The sequence below is a fragment of the Carassius gibelio genome, chromosome A20, assembly GCF_023724105.1.
Source record: "Carassius gibelio isolate Cgi1373 ecotype wild population from Czech Republic chromosome A20, carGib1.2-hapl.c, whole genome shotgun sequence".
NCBI classification, from domain to species: Eukaryota; Metazoa; Chordata; class Actinopteri; order Cypriniformes; family Cyprinidae; genus Carassius; species Carassius gibelio.
The window spans coordinates 14,772,137-14,793,258 of NC_068390.1; the positions used below are offsets into that span (position 1 = coordinate 14,772,137).

At 36.5% G+C, this 21,122-nt stretch overlaps 1 protein-coding gene, 1 long non-coding RNA gene and 2 other non-coding genes across 4 annotated transcripts in view; 1 reads left to right on the plus strand and 3 right to left on the minus strand.

Annotated features, from left to right (window-relative positions):
* Window positions 1–4,616: 4,616 nt before the first annotated feature.
* On the minus strand, window positions 4,617–6,152 carry LOC127938229 (uncharacterized). Its single transcript, XR_008148648.1, has 5 exons — window positions 6,010–6,152; window positions 5,624–5,689; window positions 5,363–5,429; window positions 5,087–5,127; window positions 4,617–4,816 (listed from the first exon to the last, which is right to left on the minus strand). It is a non-coding gene; the product is annotated as an uncharacterized LOC127938229 (long non-coding RNA).
* Window positions 4,911–5,033, minus strand: LOC127939093 (small nucleolar RNA SNORA26). Its single transcript, XR_008148892.1, has one exon. It is a non-coding gene; the product is annotated as a small nucleolar RNA SNORA26 (small nucleolar RNA).
* LOC127939092 (small nucleolar RNA SNORA26) lies at window positions 5,198–5,318 on the minus strand. The gene has a single exon (XR_008148891.1). It is a non-coding gene; the product is annotated as a small nucleolar RNA SNORA26 (small nucleolar RNA).
* A 513-nt stretch (window positions 6,153–6,665) lies between the features above and the next one.
* The window catches only part of LOC127938225 (ubiquitin carboxyl-terminal hydrolase 46), a 31,867-nt gene continuing 17,410 nt past the window's right edge, over window positions 6,666–21,122 (plus strand). Inside the window, exons 1-3 of the mRNA XM_052534689.1 lie at window positions 6,666–7,045; window positions 14,423–14,503; window positions 15,883–16,096. Coding sequence (XP_052390649.1) covers window positions 7,010–7,045; window positions 14,423–14,503; window positions 15,883–16,096 — 331 coding nt within the window. The 5' untranslated portion in view covers window positions 6,666–7,009. The remainder of the gene's footprint in view (window positions 7,046–14,422; window positions 14,504–15,882; window positions 16,097–21,122) is intronic.

The window sequence follows — 21,122 nt, forward strand, 5'->3', positions numbered from 1 at the left end:
CACTTGAAAGTAAATCTCAGTGTCTTAACTTTGGCTCTTCTATGAAATAAAAGCTTACTTTAACCCAGCAATTTTTAATGATAGAAAGAAAGGTGATTTAAGCAATCTTGAGCGTGGCATGGTTGTTGGTGCCAGACGGGCCGGTCTGAGTATTTCACAATCTGCTCAGTTACTGGGATTTTCACGCACAACCATTTCTAGGGTTTACAAAGAATGGTGTGAAAAGGGAAAAACATCCAATATGTGGCAGTCCCGTGGGCGAAAATGCCTTGTTGATGCTGGAGGTCAGAGGAGAATTGGTCGACTGATTCAAGCTGATAGAAGAGCAACTTTGACTGAAATAACCACTCGTTACAACCGAGGTGTGCAGCAAAGCATTTGTGAAGCCACAACACGCACAACCTTGAGCCGGATGGGCTACAACAGCAGAAGACCCCACCGGGTACCACTCATCTCCACCATAAATAGGAAAAAGAGGCTACAAGTCCGCCAAAATTGGACAGTTGAAGACTGGAAAAATGTTGCCTGGTCTGATGAGTCTCGATTTCTGTTGAGACATTCAGACGGTAGAGTCAGAATTTGGCGTAAACAGAATGAGAACATGGATCCATCATGCCTTGTTACCACTGTGCAGGCTACTGGTGGTGGTGGTGTAATGGTGTGGGGGATGATTTCTTGGCACACTTTAGGCCCCTTAGTGCCAATTGGGCATCATTTAAATGCCACGGCCTACCTGAGCATTGTTTCTGACCATGTCCATCCCTTTATGACCACCATGTACCCATCCTCTGATGACTACTTCCAGCAGGATAATGCACCATGTCACAAAGCTCAAATCATTTCAGACTGGTTTCTTGAACATGACGATGAGTTCACTGTACTAAAATGGCCTCCACAGTCACCAGATCTCAACCCAATAGAGCATCTTTGGGATGTGGTGGAACGGGAGCTTCGTGCCCTGGATGTGCATCCCACAAATCTCCATCAACTGCAAGATCCTATCCTATCAATATGGACCAACATTTCTAAAGAATGCTTTCAGCACCTTGAATCAATGCCACATAGAATTAAGGCAGTTCTGAAGGTGAAAGGGTCAGATACAGTATGGTGTTCCTAATAATCCTTTAGGTGAGTGTATAGCTCACTCTACTTACACTACAAAATGTGTCATATAGTATTCCCAAAGTATGCAAAATGTGACAAAGAAATCTGGTTCAGACCAGTCTAAAAGAGTCAAACAAGACAGTTTAAAGAACAGAATGGCATCTAGCCACACACATAACCTGTCTGCCCACAGCTCAACCTCCAAGATGAGGTGAAAAGTGTGTACATGTCTGACGGCGATCCACTGAGAGAGATGAATTTCTGTTTTGTCCTGAGAAATTTAAAAGGATCCTACATAATTCAACTCTTTGTTCCATCAGTGACCTGGAGAAGATCAAAATATATTTGTTCTCCATTTACCACCAGACTTCAAAGGAATTGTGTGTGTTTGACAAAGAATATGTAAAACTGTGGGTTGCACTGGATGAAAATGATCATCATTCATGTGAGAGAAACACAAAGAGACAGATAGAAGGAGGACGGGAGGGGAAAGGAGTAAGTATGTTTCTGTATTAGAGACAGTAGTGAGATAGTTTATTTATGTGATGGTCCAAGCTATGCTAGTTCAGTGTTGATCTAGCTAGTGCAGCCACTTTTTCGCCAGTAAATAATGTCTTTCTGATTTATCTTTCTGATGAAACTGGATGACCAAGCATTCCAACAACTTAAGTTGGTGCATCCAAAACAAAGGAGCTTGGATATAAATATACTTGTTGCGGCACCCCTTGATGAAGGGTAGTAGTTTTTCACTGCTGTGTTATCCAAACACATCTTGTCATTCCACTCTGAAAAATGTCCAAGTCATTCAGCTCTGAAAATGTTTTCCTCAGGAACAGTTCCCTCTGCCAAAAATCATGTAGCTCTGCCTTATTGTGGCCTGTTCTGTCCAACCCTGAGCCACATTTCACATCTGGGTCACATCAAAGTAACCAGACAAGGACCATGGAAGACAGCCAACTGGCACTCTTGTTCAAATCCAGTCACATTCCTGTGAGTATGGCCCAACTCTTCAATCCCTCCGCAGCCATGGCACCAGTAAAAATAAGATCACAATGTTCTTGTTTGGGGTTAAATTTCATGACATAGGCCTAGTTGTTGTTTGTTCCTCTCAGAGTGCAAAGCTAAGGGTAAAACCTGGAACCAAAACACGTTCCATGCCATTAATGCTTCTCAAACGTGCAATCTTCTGCTTATACAGATGAAACACAGAACTAAATTAACCTGACAAACTTACTTTCTACAATGGCACCACAACTCTGCAGCAGCCTGATTTCCAAAAGAATGACAAATGAAATCAAATAAACACAACTAACTAATCAGTGTAGTTACTGACCAATTGTTTTCTTGACAATGTGAAGTTAAAGATGCACATGCTTTTTGTCAGAAGTATTTTATAAATATTGAATGAAAAATTATGAAATATGCACGTAAACATGGTGTAAATATACCTTATCAATTATTTCTTGAAATTTATTTTTTATTGAAATTATCTCTTCATTTGGCAATGGAATTGTATTTATTTATTTATTCATTTTTATGTATGAATATATTTGAAAATATTAAAATATTTAATATACCATAGGAAGCAGAATCCTGGTTCCTCCTTTAATAATTATGAACCATTACTCAATCCAGTGAATTGAAAACATGTACTCAGGCCCAGTGTATCCAGACAGCTTAATTGTTTATGTGTCTGTTGAAAGTGATTCACAATTAGGCCACAGAAAGCAAAAACCTGCCAATCACGAAATTGTTAGACTATTGGAACATTTCCTAACATCAAGCAAAACATTCAAAACAGTAGTATCTTTCCTTGAATTACAAATGCCTTTCCTTTAGAAAAGCTGTCTTCCTGTGCGGAGGCATGCTGAGTCTTTAAGTGTTCAAAACCTGTGGTTTTCTCAAAAAAAAAAAAAATTTACTTCTTTACAAAATTAAGTAACATCTCCATTACCATATTTTTTTATGTAATTTCCTCTTCCTCCTATCTGTTCTTTCAATCGCAATGAAGTCTTTAATCATTTCTGTCACAAAAAAAATTGAACTTCACTCTGTATGTTAGATAACCAAACTAGTGTCATTTAGTTATGACATCAGTCCATTGTCTTAATATTGTTTTTTGTTGTTGTTGTTTTTTATACAGTGTATAATCTGTCATACCAGCTCTGAAACTGTTTGTAAGTTCAGATAATGTTCTTAATTCCCTGTATCCCCTTATCGGGTGTTGTAATTCAGCATTCCTGTTATTGTACAATTTCAACAGTGGCTCTCAAGTGGTAGATCATGGGGGGGTGGTAACTGTGAAAAAAAATGCAGCCGTTTTGTTTTTCTGTTAATTCAGGTCAAATTAGACCGGACAGGTTGACACCCCCATTCTTTAAATCGATGAAACAAAACGATGGAAAATTAACCAGATGAACGTTAATTACAGGTTCAGTTAAAATTGTAATAAACATGGTTTCTGCAGTCCACAGACATCAGCTTTTGCATGGTGCCAATTACTACTGAACTGAGCCTAAACCAGACGACAAAAAAAAAAAACACACCAACTGAAAGAGCAAACCCCAACCAGATATATGTCTGCATATTGTACCTAGGTAATTCAATGTGAAGTTTCTAAAACAAATTTATCATGCAGAATCACCAATTGTCCACCATATACAGCATTACATCTGGATTATGAAGTAAAACCAGGTGAGAACCACTGCACCTTCAGCAAAAACTAAATCTAGATTTCATGTCACTTTTAATAACACTACTCCGAAACAATTCTATTAAATACACATTTAGGCACTAAATACACAGAAGGCACTAACCCCGAATGTACCTTGAATTTAGAAATGACACCACTTTGTCTTAGACTTACAAATAGTTATCAAACTACAAACTTTTGATTCACCAACCTCCCATTAAAAGGGTTAGTTCATCCAAATATAAAAAAATTGTCAATAATGACTCACCCTCATGACGTTCCAAACCTGTAAGACCTCCGTTCATCTTCAGAACACAGTTCAAGATATTCTGTCCCTCCATTGAAAGTGTATGCACGGTATACGGTCCAGGTCCAGAAAGGTAAGAAAAACATAGTCCATGTGACATCAGAGGGTCAGTTACATGATGTCACATGGACTACTTTGAAGATGTCTTTATTACCTTTCTGGACATGGACCGTATACAGTGCATACACCTTCAATGGAGGGACAGAAAGCTCTGACTAAATCTAAAATATCTTGAACTGTGTCCTGAAGATGAACGGAGGTCTTACAGGCTTGGAACGACATGAGGGTGAGTTAATGACAATTTTAATATTTGGGCGAACTAACCCTTTAAACATATCAGTCTAAACTGTTGAAATTTGAGGTTTCTTCCGAGGAAATAAAATGCATAGAACCCATTCTAAAACACAGATTAACCTTGGCTAAAAACAGTAATCTCCTGACAACATGGGTCATGATCAATGATTCAAATGTTAATTGGAGAAAAAAAAAAAAAAAGGTAATAAAAGGACCCACTACAAGAAAGTATATTTCTTTATTGGTAACAATGAACAACTTTCAAAATTGTGCAATACATAAACGCATGGTTAAATAAGCACTCATTTTACGTTCTCCAAACATGGCAATAAAATTAGCTCTACTCAAGCTGCATCCCATCCGAGGAACAAGTCAGTCACTGGAAACATGTGCCCCGAAACGAAGCCATCAAATGGAATCTGTTAAAAGAAAAGGAAAATCTCAGTTCACTTTAAACTCAAACCAACCAGGTTATGCATTCATTAAACACGGCCTGCATTTAAATTCTTATATGAATGTGTCTTGCGACAGGATCCAAGCACAGAGAAGTGACCTCTGACCCAGGTTTTAGCAAGAGTAGTTCACTCTACCCTCCTGATATGGCCACTAGAAACACAGACAGCCTCCAGTGGGCAAAGCATAGAAGGGTCTGAAATAAAAGCAGAAAGAGATATGCTCAAGTTACTCACCTAATGACTGTAGTTCTTACATTCTCTGCCTTTGCCATTGGCTGCAAAATACGAATTTAGACCAATTACCAAGCATCTTAAAACACAATCATCAACGTTAACCATTATAAAAATTGTTTCTCCCGACAGGATCCAAAGCAAGGAATGTTAAGCCAATACTTCAGGTTTTTGAGAGAATTAATCTACCCCTCCATGTCGATCATTCAAGACATAATAGGACTTGAATGTGCAATAAAAGGGGTTGACAAAACTATCAAAATAAAGTAAATAACTTACCAGTTAATGGTTACAGAAGGACTCTTCAGCACAACTGTGGCCTCAAGGCCCAAACCAATAAGAGATCCTACATGTGAATAAAAAAAAAGAAAAAAAAAAAAAAAAAAAAAAAAAAAAGACCGTTACACCATACAGACATTTACTAAGTTTACTTCTTTAGCACTGAGCTTTCCTTTAAGCAAGATATAGAGCACCGAGACAAATAATTTCTACTCTTTTGTTAGTCACTGGGACTTTTTTAGTTAATAAATGCTTCCTTACCTTTACAGGGAAGACATTGTAGAAACTGGCAAGCTTCTCTTCAGTCAGGGGGTTCAGATGGACAATCTATTAAAACAGATGCAAGTCAACATCAGCAGGCCGCACATTCACCACGTGCGTTACCGGGCAACACGTGGCTCTTTTTTGCAACGTAATAGTTCAAGAATTATGATCAAGGCTTGGCAGCAACTGTACAACATGTTTTATCGAGCATCTTTTGAAATATTTTAATACCTTTCTATACACTTTTAAAGATCACTGTAACTGCTCTGGTAAACTAAACCTGATTATTTCCGACACAACTTGTACATGTTGTGCAAGTATAAAATAAAACATAGGTTCAAGTACGTAAGCAAGAAATTAAAAATCTAAACATAAAACCTTACCAACGCCCATACTGCGTCCGTCCATGCTGTGTCTGCCCGATCGTGTGATCTTTGTGCGACTGTGCAAAAAGCAATTGAACACGTGTGGGCGGTGTGAGGAATTGTGGGATATTTAAAGAGACCGCCTCCAGTTCGTTTAAGCGAATCGGCTCCATCAGTTCCTTCAAAAATAAAACCCACTCATGAAAACGCTCGGACGATTCTGTGTGATTGGTTAACAAATCACTCAGTTTCGACTAAAAAAACAGATCCAACTAAAAAAAACTAGTATTGTTTAATACAGCGATACAATTAATGGTTGGCAGCTGGGCGTATGAGACGGTATTTATGTTCACAAATTATTACTCCAGAAATTATCTTTTTATATACTTTTGCAGTTAAACTGGGCCTAAATTAGCCCATTTATATTTACAAACGTATAAACTGTACTTCATATTAACAGAAAATTTGTCATTTAGTGTTATGCTGTCCACCAAATTATTTTTTTTTAAATTGAATGTCCTGTGGAGTTGTGAACTTGTGAAATGTGCATTGGGACAACCCTTTATTTAGTAGCGCACTATATTATACAAATTCTATTGGCCACAACGAAAGTTCTAACGCTCGTTTTCGACATTCATTGGTGAAATGATCTGTCAATCAATTGAGCAGCGTTTCGTGTCGTAGACGCCGAAAGAACCAATTGTGTCCTAGTGGGCGGGGTTTGACCGTTAATCCAGGATGTGAATGTTTCGTTTAGTCCGTGTAACAAGCAAAAATGTTTAACATAAATATGTCCTGCATTTTTATTCTTAGTTGCAGTGACCATGAAGAAAACAACTAGACAAAAACCGCAGACGTTTATCTCTCGATTTGTTCGCACTTTGCATGTGTGTAGTGGGGATTGAATGGTCACTGATTGCTGTCCTCGGTTGGGATTGCAGCTTGGCCCGTCACTGTACTGCTGTTACAGTCATGTTTATTTCATAAAGATGGCAACGAGGGGCACCTTATAAACTAAATGACTGTCAGAAACATCGCCTCCATTTGTAATATGGTGAGTATAGCGTGGATAGCGTGCTGGCTTGCTCTTACGTAATGATGATAGTTGAATGGCTTTCCTCACAATCAGGTGCATGACCTCATTATGAGCTGCTGCATGCATTGATCACCAATGTACTGAATCATCTATCATTAATAGACTTATTATTTGCTCAAATATTAAACTGAAACTAGAAGTGTAAGGAATAGCTTAAAATGATTTTACTTACTGGAAAATATGGCAGAATCAGTGATGCCCTTTTTATGTTGTGATAGGTCAGTTTAGTGTCTGTGTTGTTAATCTTGCATTTTACAAGCTAAAAATTGTCTCACTGATAAAGTAGTAGGCTAATCTACGTTTAAGTGGCCTATCTGTAAATTGTTTCACTTCCTTAGATGTAAATATGTCTGTGTGCTTTGCATAGACATTTATTTTCTCTGTATTGTTGTGATGTCATTTTGATAGTTTGAGCATGTTTTGAAAATGTTACTTGTTGAAACGTGTAATATGGAGCTCCTCTTAACAATATAGTTCCCACAAAATGAAAATTGTTGTAATGTACTGCTCGCTCCTTTCTATACAGTTTGAGTGAATGGGCACTGGTTCTTTAAAACTTCCAAAAAGATGAAACAACACCATAAAAGCAGCCAATATTATCTTCTGAAGTCATTTGATCGCTTTGTGAGCTGGACTCAAGAACTTAGGATAGGTTTTATTTTTGCTTTTATGAACTAGATGTGTTATTGTTAGTATTACAGTATTTATTCATATTTAGAATTAGCTTCTGTTTTTATATTTTCAGTTTTCATATTATTTTCAGTGTTAGTCATTTGTCTTGTGCTTTTGTCTCTTTTTTTTTTTTTTTTTGGTCACGACTGCACAAAGGATAGAGAAGATCTAAAGTCAAAAGATTGAACAATGTCTTAGATTTTTGGAGTTCATCCCCAAAAAAATCACATTACTTTTAATATCACCATCACTGTAACTAATTATACTATATTATGCAAGAAAGTTCCTACAATGTTGTATTTAAATTCCCTGTAGTGCTTTTCCTTTGCCATTTTAAAAGTTTTAAGATGGCTAATAGGAGCAGAGCCCATAGTGTTATGTAAGTCTAACAGAGTTGTTTCTGTGGGATATCTGACATTGGCTGAATATTTTAGTGGCAGAAACTAGCCTAAAGCCTATCACCACTGTCATCCTTAGATAACTTGAGGTATTTTGTCATTCTGAGCTAGATGTGGATTTATGTGGAATTATTGCCAGCAAGGCCACACAACGTCTGTCTGCTGTTTAGCACTAGTTATGTAACCAATGACTGGACAGGGTTCATTTCTTCACCGGTGTGTGTTTGGGGCCACATCTTAGTGGCTCATTGACCACAGATACAGGGCAAGCTAATGAAATGTTATCCTGTATGTCTTCCATGTTCAGTTCTGCTTAAATGACCTCAATTAGTGTGTGTTTGGTGCACACAACCGCAGACCTGTCTTTCGTTTGAAAACATGGCTCAAATAACTTTGCTTTAATTTGGGAACATAAGCAACATATTGCCTTATAGGTACACCTGTTCAGTTGCTTGGTAACAAAAATTGCTAATTGGCTAATCACATAGCAGCAACTTAATGCATTTTGGCATTTAGATGTGGTGAGGACGACTTGAAGTTCAAACCGAGCATCAGAATGTGAAAGGAGGGGGATTTAATTTACTTTGAATGTGGAATGGTTGTTGGTGTCAGACGGAGATTCTTATTATCAATGTACAGAAGACAAATCTGCAGCAACTGCATGATTCTATCATGTCAATATGGACCAAAATCTCTGAGGAGTGTTTCCAGCATTTTGTTGAATCTATGCCACAAAGAATTAAGGCAGTTCTGAAGGCAAAAGGGGGTTTAACTCTAGGGTTGGGTATCGATTGGTTTTTATTCGATACCGGTGCCATTTCGATACTTTTAAATGGTACCAATGCCTAAACGGTGCCTGAATCGATACTTCTATTAAAATAAATAAACAAGGATAAAATTAAAGAACATTAAAAAGATTTAAAATAAATCCATATCATTCATACGCTCCTTGATACTCATTTCCCAAGCTTCCCTTACTCTAAGGTAGGGGTGTGCCGGTTTCAGAATTGGTGATGACGGTTATGACGTGAGTCAAATGTGACGGTTCATAACATAACCGTCACATTTGACTCCGTGTCAGCGCGCGCTCTGATCGGTAAAGGGGCAGAGATTTCAGACCTCCATTTATTAAGGAGATCGGTCACAAAACTCATCATCCGAGCCAACGTTTTTTGAGCAAATTTCAAAGCCGCACCCGCCCGCCATCCGCTGATTGTTTTGCGGTCTATGGCCATGCAATGCTTTGCTGATGCGAGTCGCAAAAAAAATGCCATTGTCTGTTCTAGAAAGGATGCAGCAAAGATATTTAATGCTAATGTATGAGGCATAGGCCTAAGCTGAGTTTCATTTGCGATGAGATGCGCTCTAGTGCAGTGCAAGTGAACGCGGCGCGCTGGTGCTTCCATGTCGGTTATCATTGTCTGCTATATTTGCTTTTTATTTATTAAAATACACGCAATTGGTTGATGAAACATTTATTAAAATTAAGACAAAATTTGTACAAAACGAAATTAGTTTTTAAGAAAGGTTTTCTACAAAGCAAAATTTTATGAAGTGGTAAATATCATGTCTGACGATTTACAAAACTTCATTAAGTGGTAAAAACCATGTCTCCCGATATATTGTGCATCTTATGATCCTATCTAAAAAATGTTTGTAAAAAATATTTTAATGACACGGTTTTGGCGGTTATAGAGTTCTAATGACGGTGTTCAACTATAACCGCCGGTCTCACGGTTATATACGAACCGTCACACCCCTACTCTAAGGCTAATAAATGTATTTCACGATCTGGGTCATTATTTAATACAAAACCACACATAATGTTTTTACTGTATCTCTGTCTATCACTCTGGTATTTAGTTAAAATGAGTGCTGTTTGTCCCTGTCTTTAATCAGTTCTGTGAATGACTGTATGGTCATTCTTTATAAAGTAGCAACAATGTCATTTGTAAAGTACAGTCGTAGGCACATTAGTATTTTCACCCAAAAAAAAGGGTTTAAAGCCAGTTATTTATATCTTTTGCTTTAGTATGTCAGTATGAAATATCAGTTTACATTACCAAACATTCATTTTGCCAATAATTTTAATAATAATCTAGTGAGATTGTTAAATGCACAAGCAGTCTGACAACAGACTACCTAAGACTTTTGCACAATAGTGTATGTATAAAGTAATTAGATTAAGTATATTTAAATAAGTATTATTAAAGTATGCGTTCATATGTGTTAAAGGCTTGATTGTTGCTGGAGTAAACCGCTGTGGTGTGATGAGCGAAAACTTTACAGTAGATGAGAAACTGATTGCTCCCTTGTGACCTTTTGTAAACTGTATTTATGACAAAGAACAGCACAAATACAGATATTCTAACAATCTATCGATAAACACACACTTTGTATCCTCTGTCTGCGGCTTGAAGAGCATGCTGAAAGATGGGCAGGAGACTGGTCTGCCACCGTTTATATATGAAATCTAAAGGAACTGACTCTGAGGCGATCGTAAATTTGTGTACAGTTTATGGACCTAAATGCTATAGCCCCGCTAAAAAAAGCCTAGCGACGACCATGCGTCTTGTGTACATTTCGGAGAACAAGGACAAATATTTCAATCGATTGCTCAGTCATTCGGTTCGGTGCATACCAGTTCCATAGGTACCAGTGCCATATTGGTACTGTGTTTCAGTACCCAACCCTATTCAACTCGGTACTAGCAAGGTGTACCTAATAAAGTAGCCAGTGAGTTTATGTTTGTGTATATGCTCATTAATGTGCTTTGGAAGGTTTCTAATCTAATCAGAAACAAATGGCCTAGCTGACAGTTGTATGTGGACAACAAGAAAATATCCCCTATTTATAAAATGTTGGCAGAAGTATCTTTACATTGTTTAGCCAACATAATGGCAGTTATGGTAATTTAAAGCCTTTGAGCTCAGAGGATTCAATAGCCCTCATGAACGAATGCAATCCATTACTTGCCTGTTGTTATTTATTGTGACCTAAAAATATTCAAGCTTTTAAGTCTGTCTTACACAATGGCGTATTTATATTTCAATAGGTTATTAAAATCTATTAGTGCAGGAATTAAAGGTCTTTGTGGATTCCTATTTCCTACGGATAAAAAGGTTGCTGTCTCGGTTGGGTTAACCACAAAACTAGACAATCACAGAGACAGAGAGCAGCTATTATGGTCAGTTATGGTCTTGAATTCACTGGTGTATGACTTTGATCTCTGGATCTGATTGTGGTATTTAGTCATTACCTGATCTGCTCATTCAGAGTCATCCAGAGAAATCTGGGTTCTAAATACGGCTGGACCAGAATATTCTAATCAAACTTGCTTATACTACTCTTTCAGCTATTAAAATAGTTCCATTTTGTATAGTGCTGGGCGGTTTGACCCAAAATTTATATCACATTTTTTTTTTTTCAAAATTATACCGGTTTTCCGGTTGATGACTTTTTTTTTATTTTTTTATGCATATTTAGGTGTACAATACATTTTCTGCTGGTTGATATTCTTGTTACCCTTTTACCCTGCGTTACCATGTAATCCATGTTAATTTTTCCTGCGAACAATGCGCTTTCACTTTAATTCAGTGCGTGCAGCACAGCAAAAATAGACAATTAACATTGTATCGAAAATATACACCGGTTTTCGGTATGAACCGGTTTACCGCCCAGTACTAGTTTTTTAAAGTAACGACAAACGGTAAGTTGATCAATTTAGCATTCTCAAATCATCACAACTTGCCTAAAATAAAATCTAGATATACCTACTGCACCATAATAAATGTGCACTATATCCAAGTTTCTGCGGAGAGGGACGCTAAAGCTCTCTTTGAATAGAGGTGCCAGCACAATCACAAAAATAGCCTATACTGTCATTTTTGCTTACAAAGGTGAGAGTAATACATCATTCAGCAATTTTTTTTATCACTTATTGATTGATGTCTAAAATATAAAAATTGGGAGAAGCCTTAAATGGGCCTGAGGGGTGTAAAAAAAAAATTCGGCCCGGGCTGAAATGCAGGGCGCTAGTGTGCCAGATATGCTATTAGAAACTGTCCTACCACAACAGCACATCAAGTTTGAAAAATCATGTTGGTGTAAAATAAACAAGCTGCTTTTATCCCCCATGCATGTTAATCAGTAATTTTACACAAGATAAAAAAACGTGCAATTAATTTGCTTGAAAATACTTGCAAGCATGGCAGCTATATATATATATAAAAACCATACAGTAGCCCAGCCTAATAATAATTTGTCTACATTAAAAGTTTTGCTCTTAACAGACCTGTGTGTTTTGTATCACTTTTGCAGTGTCCATTCTCGTATCATATAAGCGCTGCCCGGGTGAGGCTCGCCGCTTCCGGATCGCACTGTTCTGTAGTTTATTAAAAGCTGATTTATTCTGAATGTGTGCTGTGTCCATATTGCACCAAAATGTGACACTGCACTCCTTTCGGTCCGCAGCAACACATCCGCCATGTGTGACGTTGACTGGATGAATGGTTCTTGACATAATAAAAATACAAACGGACAGACAAACACACAGAGATTCCTGCCTGTATTAGAGAGGAGAATATGTTCAGCCCCTCCCTCCAAAGCTTCAAATATTCGGTGTTGATTACTACCAAAGCTTCTAAGCTCAAAAAATGTTATTCAGACCAGCCCCAGTTATAAAAGGTTATAAAAAATGTTTTTTTTAATGTTTTTGAAAGACGTCTTTTATGTTGAGCACAGCTGCATGTATTTGATTAAAAACACAGTAGAAACAACTTTTCATATATTTTAAATATCATTTATTCCTGTGTTGGCTAATGAATTTCCAGCAACCATTATTAAGTTAAGTAAAGGTAGGCCTAAGACTTTCTTATTATCATCATCATCAATGTTGAAAACAGTTTGTCTTAATATTTTTGTGGAAACTGATTGTTTTTTATTGATTGATTGATTGATTGATAGTTCAAAATAACAGCATTTATTTTTATTCATATATCTATACATACATATATAACATTTTATACATATATAAAATATAAATATTTTACAACAATATAAATGTCTTTACTGTCACTTGATCTTTTTTTAACTGTAGTGTGTAGTGTGACTGCAATTCTTTAAAGAAATAATGTGCAATATTAGTTCCCTGCGAATGCCATCTTTTTTAACATTTTTGAGGGCATTCCATTTTTATTATTATTATTATATAATCACAAATTACTTTATAATGTATATGTAAAACTACAGTATTTCAATTAAATCTCTTATCTGAAATGCATTCTACATTCATTGAAACTGATTTGTAAAATGGCTTGGGCCATTATGACCACCGTATTTACATATGAATGAATATATAAGACAAGCCTTTAAATCACTTTCTAATTTTTTCACATCCACTGACATTTCTGACCCTGTTTTAGGTCAAACTTCAGAGGATGAATAAATATTATACATAATGTGGCTGGTATCTTATGAACACTGGTTTCAGTGTTACTTGAAGATAAACTGTCTGGAGTCCCATTGTACTGTGACTGAAGTGAAACTCTGATCTTGACCCGCTGATTCAGTTACATTCTGTCATGGATTCTTATCCAGCATCACTTCCTGCTTAGTTGTTCTATCCATTATTAAGGCTTTGTGTAGTGTATCTGTTACAACTTCAATTTCATCTCATTCAGTTGCTGATAAATTGAACCATTACAACACTTGATCCTTGAGTATCAGCTTGAATGGTTTGGATTTCAAAAATCATATGCCTAACTGCCCATGGATTTATCAGGAGTTGAACATGGTTATTGTTTGTATATATAAAAATTAATAATAGTACGTTTTTTATATGTTTCGAAATGACAAAAACGGAGAACACCTCTCTGTATTCAGTGTTATCTTGAGTATTTATTGATAGTATTCCACACTTGGCATTGACATGTAAATTAAGAAAGCTTACCAGGCATAATTATGTCTTACCGACTGATAATGATAATGCCATAAAAAGCAACCAAGTGTAGGTCATTCTGTCACTTGTAGCATCATATACGAGATGAGTCTTTCTCCAGCTGAGGTTTCATCTTGATTTTGTTCCTCATTTCCATTTTGGTGGCTTAATGTCACTTCATGAAGTTTTAGAGAAAACTTTAGACATAAATGCATTTAATTATAGCTGTGAGTCTTCTTACTTTGTCTTAAAATGTGATGCATGAGAATGAATATTCAATGTAAAATTAAAGTGTAATTGCCAAGTCTTTTATTTCTGTCATTTCAGGGCACCAATGCCTCTGCTCTGGAGAAAGACATCGGTTCAGAGCAGTTCCCCATTAATGAACACTACTTTGGATTGGTCAATGTAAGTATCCTCAGCACCAGACTAACCCTTAAACAGACACATGGCTTCACACATGAGCCAGAGTGGTGAAGACCTGTTTACGGAGCAAAAAATATTGTATACACATGGTAATGGTTTGCATATTTGTTCAGTGAAACATTGAGTAGCTTAGTTTTCTCTTTTTTTTTTTCATGCCTAACAACATTATTGATTGTAAATACACCACAGCATCAAAACACCACAGCATCAAAACAATGAAATGTTGCACTGAGTGGGCAAAAACCCATTTTATTTGTTTTGTTTTTTCAACAGAAGCGAGTGGTTTATTTGTACTCTTCATGCAAAATGTATAAGCATTTGATTTTCACCACAGAACATGTCAGCTTGACTGAGCAGAATTTCTTCCTGCTGCCATCAGTGCGGCTGGTATAATTAATGTACATGTTACTGTTCAGTCTTAAAGCTGAATCTTTCAGGTCAAGCTGCCTCTTTGTTTTGACAGAACAGTTAATTCACTAATTCAGTGAATCGTCAGGAGATCCACAGAAATCAGGTCACAGTTGTTATTTTTCTTACTGTCACTTATTTCGTTTAGAAAGAGGTCTTTCTTAGTTATTATCATTTATTTTTTTATGTATTTAGATTCATAGGAGAATTGTCAGTCAGATCTAATGAGTGTTGCGTTCATTTTAATTAAGATTTTACTGCCATCACAAAGCGATGATAAAACAAAGCGATCAAATTTATTGAGAGAGTTGTTTAGTGTATCCAAAATGAATATATTTTAGAATGACGCACAGACAAACTGTGGCATTCCTGTGGCCAAGTTTATATCTGTATTCTTTTTACATTTATGGATCAGGGTTAAATATGTAACTTTGTCACCAATAACACACAAAAAAAACATGCACCATGATGACAATTAAACTATTTGAATTCTAAATATCATTCTTAATTGAATTCTCAATAAACAACAAACAACAAATCTAAAACAACTCCATTATCAGTATGCGTGAACAGGAAAGGCCTTTAGAGGGGAAACACTGCTCTGTTGTCATTTGTGGTAACAGCAAGTGCTGCTCTTTCAGCCCGTGCAGGTCATGTTTTAAAAGAGCTTTTAATTCCACCATTAGTTTTTCCCAACCCTTTTATTTGCTTTAGTGGTTTTTCTTTCTTTATTGATTGTAAATGTCCAGTGCAGATCCACGTTAGGTCGGGATCTCTGTATTTGACCCGTGTCTGCTTCTTCCTTGGCACATTTCCAGCATGCAATCCAGATTTTATCTCTCAGTTTCGTTGATCAGATTTAATTGTGTTCCAAATGTTCTTTGATTGTTTCGCACTCAAGGGTTGATTAACTCTGAAGCCTGAATTAATTCTCTCTGTTTCTTTTCCTGTAGTTTGGAAACACGTGCTACTGTAACTCAGTGTTGCAGGCTCTGTATTTCTGCCGGCCGTTCAGGGAGAATGTGTTGGCGTATAAAGTCCAGCAGAAGAAGAAAGAGAACCTTCTCACCTGTCTGGCCGACCTCTTCCACAGCATCACCACACAGAAGAAGAAGGTGGGCGTGATCCCTCCCAAGAAGTTCATCTCACGTCTGCGGAAAGAGAATGGTGAGGGAACCAAGTGATCGAGGGTTGGATGGTTAACATGGCCTAGTTAACTACTGCTAATACATACCATGCCTTAACCATTATGAAGGCAAAAAAAGCATCCAGAGTAGCTGTGTATTTTGATAAAGTAAATAGTTTTTTGCAAAATCTATTATTAGACATTTATATATAAATATGTTTTAAGAAGTTAGCATTTTTATTTTACAAGATTACATTAAAGTGGTCAAAAGTGACAACATTAAAAGTGAGTAAATAAAAAAAAAAGAGACTAGAGTTAATGGCTGCTGAAAATGTAGCTTTTTATTTTAACATATTCAAATAGAAAACAGTTTTTTTTTAGATGTAATACAATTTCAAAATATTACTGATTTTAATTTATTTTTGATCAAATAAATGCAGAATTGGTGAGCATATAAGACTTAAAAAATCTTGAACATTAATATATTTTTGGAGGGCTTTTAGTATCATAGAATTTTTCTAAATTCCTAATTTTCCATTTAAATTTTTGTGGGTTCCTTTTTAATTATTGGATTAAATGCTAATAATCAAAAAGCATTTAGAATCAAATCTGTTTTTAGTTTTTCATTTCATTTTAATATTTTTAGGATTTAGGATCAGAACTATAGTCATTAAGTTTATATATTCATGCAACACACATCTTTTTTTGCCAAATTCCTTGACATTCCACATTAATATGTGTTTTAATGATTCTGTGATTATTTCTGTGTAATCCGCATCCTGGAAATCATAGGTCCTTAATTCCTGTGGTGTCATTTGCCAATCGGCTTCATCACAACATAATTTTCTGAAGCATCATTATTATTAATCACAATGCCTTTATGGCTCAGATAATTGGCTTTAAATCTATGTTAGCAACTGAGTGCTCATAAACAAATTTGCAGATTTCAAATTACATACTTTCATTGTGATACCTTCATGAATGCAATAGATTGCTCAGAAATTCATGGAACAACATGTTTTCAGTGTTGACTGAACAAGTGACGCATTCACAAACGTAAGATAGACTGTATTTCTTAACAAATTTTTCCTCCAGATAAAGTTAAATACACTGTATGCTCTGGCTGAGCCATCCATTTTTCTACTAATATTTCAAGCCAGAATTTCAATGAACTGCCAAAATATTTTCAGATTCACTTGGTTGTTGCAAATACTGTGGGTATAGAAAAGAATAACCCCCCTTCTTTTTAAATAATCACAGTTTTTGTTTTATCCAGCTGTATTTATTCAATGCAACTCATAACGTCCAAGTGAAAGATAAAACTCCATCATGTCAAAAATTTGGAAAAAGGATCACCCCACTGTGTTAGCATTTTTTGTTGAACCACCTTTTGCTATAATTATAACCTTTAGTCTTTTGGGATATGTTTCTGTCTCTACTAACTTTGAAAATCTAGACTTTGCAATATTTGCCTTCTCTTCTTTGCAGAACTGCTCAAGTTCATTTAAATTTGATGGTGAGTGTTTGTGGACTGAAGTCTTTAAGTCATTCCACAGATTTTCAGTGGGGTTTAAGTCTGGGCTCTGACTTGGCCATGCAACGACATTCAGATTTTTGCTTCTTCAACCACTGTGTGCTCAGTTTTGCTGTGTGCTTTGGTTCATTGTCATGTTGAAAGGTAAACATTGTACCCATTGACATCTTTCTGTCAGAGGCCAGCAGATTTTCCTCAAGAATTTGATGGTAATTTGCTTCATCCATTTTTCCTTCTGTCCTGATAAATGCTCCAGTCCCTGCTGCAGAGAAACAACCCCAGAACAGGATATTAGCACCACATGCTTTGCTGTAGGAATTATGTTATTTGGATGGTGAGATGTACTAGATTTCTGCCAGATATATCATTTGGTGTTTAGGCCAAATAATTACATTTTCCGTCTCATCTGCATCAGAATCTTCTAGGTGTGTTTGGCAGAGCTTAGTTGTCACAGCATGTGGTCTTTCTTGAAGATTGGCATTTTTCTTGCAACCCTCCCATACGAGCCATATTTGTGGAGAATCTGTGATATTTTTGTCACTTTGTCATAAATTCATGCAGCTGCTTCAGATTTGCTTTAGGCCTCTTGGTGGCCTCTCTGACCAGTTTCTTCCTGGTTCTTTCATCCAGTTTGGAGCGACGTTCTGATCCAGTGAAGTCAGTGTTGTACCAGATACATTCCACTTCTCAATAATAGACTTCACAGTGTTTCTAGGCATTGATAAAGCCTTTGAAACTTTTTTGCATTCATCTCCTGATTTGTGCCTTCTCACAACTTTATCCCACAGATCTTTTCTTTTGACAGTGCCATGCCAGCCAAAGTTGATTGTTTGCTTCAGTTGCACTACCAAGGACTGAAATGCTCCAGGAAAGCTTGTTTCATGCTGAGCTAATCAAAATAACCACAGCTGATCACAGTTGAAATTCAAATGGCTTTAGGTGCCATTGAGAAGGTGACTAGCTACAACTGATTGTGTCATGAAGTAATTTTTAGGAGGTGGGGTGAACGTTTTTCCAACTCCGTGATTGTGGTATTTTATTTAATTTTTCTGACATGTTGTTGTTATATCTTTCACTTGGAGTAAATATAGCTAAATAAAACAAAAACTGTGTCCATCTTCCTTTCAGGCTGTAAAGCATGGTTCCTCAAATTTTGCACTGGAGGGCCAATGTTTTGCAGAGTTTAGCTCCAACCCTGATCAAACTCCTCTACCTGTGATTTTCTAATGATCCTGAAGACATTGATTAGTATGCTCAGGTGTGTGTGATTAGGGTTAGAGCTAAACTCTTCAGGAGAGTGGATCTCATGTGCCAGATTTAAGGATCCACCACAAAATTTGATTATTTTAAAGGGGGTGACTCTGTATATGCAAAGTTTGATGGTGAAGATGGCAACATGAGTTTTTAGGCAACTACTAAAACAGTAGCTAGCGTTCAGACAGAAGACTGTGTAAAATCAAACCTGTCTATGTTAACAGTAAGCCTCTGTGCGATACGCTGAATGAGAAGCAGGTGTAACAGATCAGGTGTGTGTGTGTTTTGAGGGAGAGGAGAGGGATAATATCTTGTATAAAAGAGGATTTGTTCTTCGGTCTCATTCCAGAAAAATGCTCTCACTATGAATTAACAATACAGACCTCTATCAGAGAGACATCACTTCACCAGCTATGCACTCACTCACACAGTTAGTTATATGATTGCACATGCTAGACAAGAGTTAATTATATTTTTAATAGTGCTGGGCAACGATTAAATATTTTAATCGCGATTAATCGCATGATTTTCTGCGATTAATCGCGATTAATCGCAGCATGCGCAAAATTCAATAATGAAATCAAAAGTAGTGTATTGTGTAATTTTATTCTTTCAAAGTTCTACTGTATGAACAAAAGTGCAATACAATTTTGTTTGTCAAAACTTTAAACAAATAAAGTGCTTTTTTACAACAGTTAAAAGTTAGTAGCAGTTAACATTTCTTGTAAATCTTAACTTAAACATTAATGTAATCAAATTAAATATAACATTAACGTATAAATAAAACATTAATGTTTTATTAAATAAAACATTAAAGTTTTGTTTAGTTTGTAATATATATATGTAGCACCCTCTTCCCTCTCAGTAATGATGTACTTGAGCTCTTAAGGCGGGTACTCGGGTTCAAACTTTGCATTATAAGGGAACTCTCTTAACACCCTTCAGCACAAACACTATTCCCTATGTGTAGCTATAACCCTGACTTTTTATGTGAATATAAATTAACACAATACAAAATATTCAGATTAACCTTCAACTCAACCACTCGATGAAATCACTTCAAGTAAAACGATTACAATGCTTATTAAAACCAATATGAATTTAAATGAAAAATAGAAAATATGAAACAAAAAGGCAGAATAAATAAAAAGTAAACTACAATTAACTGCCTCTTTTAAAATGAGCACAATTGGGCAGTTAGAATATTAAATGATACACAATCTCAGATAAATGTACTTTCACAATTGTATGTCAATCTACAGAGGAATATTAAAGTTAGCTGTTGAGTATGACTCTTTTTACCAAATAATAAATCAAATGTCCCTCAATATAGTTCTTACACGGTTTTAAATGCCCATCTATTTACATGTAAAATATAAGAAACTTCCCTTTAACAGAAAAGGGATATTAATAAATCAAACCCCTTGTTGCAAATAAAGCAGCAGTTATAATTTGACAGATAAACACATTAACTCACGTGGGCCCACACACACACACATACACACCCAATCACGCTCACCCCTCGTTGCAGGCCTGTAACCGTTGCTCGCGTGCGTTGTGGCCACAAAACAAAAAGATAATTGGCCGCTTCACTCCGAAGAGCCAAATAAATATTAAACTGAAATACCTTAACCGTAGTGAAGAGTCCTCCCTTGTTAGGAATCTTTAATCCCTCGGTTCTCACTGATATGCACGTCCTGACGAACCTCGCGATCCCTCGTTGCCAGGGGAACCCTGAATCTCTCGGTAATTCAGGGCGCTACCTGGATGTCCAGTCGCTAAGCTTCTCCTTATCACCGTTATTCACGTTGATATTAAAAGTTCACTTTAGTAGTCACTATTTCGTTTGTAGTAAGCACTAACTCGTCTGGAACTCACACAAGTGTACTGACAAACAGAAAGTTAACTCAGCATTCAGCCTACAGCCAGCGAACTTTGTGAAAACAAAACAAATACTGCTAAATAAACTATTTCAATACTTTTTGTTGCTCAAAAATAAATGAAATCAATCAATCCTATCCGGATTAATCGCGATTCTCTCACACATACAACGGCGCGCTTTGACACACACCTGTTCCGTTCGCTTTCTTTCTTCTTCTCTCCTTTTCCCCTCCACTCTCAAGAACCAATCAAACTTCACATTACGTAGATATCAGGCGGGCTTAAACAATTATTCACCAATGAATAACGGACAAAACTAACTTGTTAGTAAAACCCACGTTTTGCACATGTACATTACAACCAAACTATAACACAAACGATGCTCTTAAAGGGGTAGA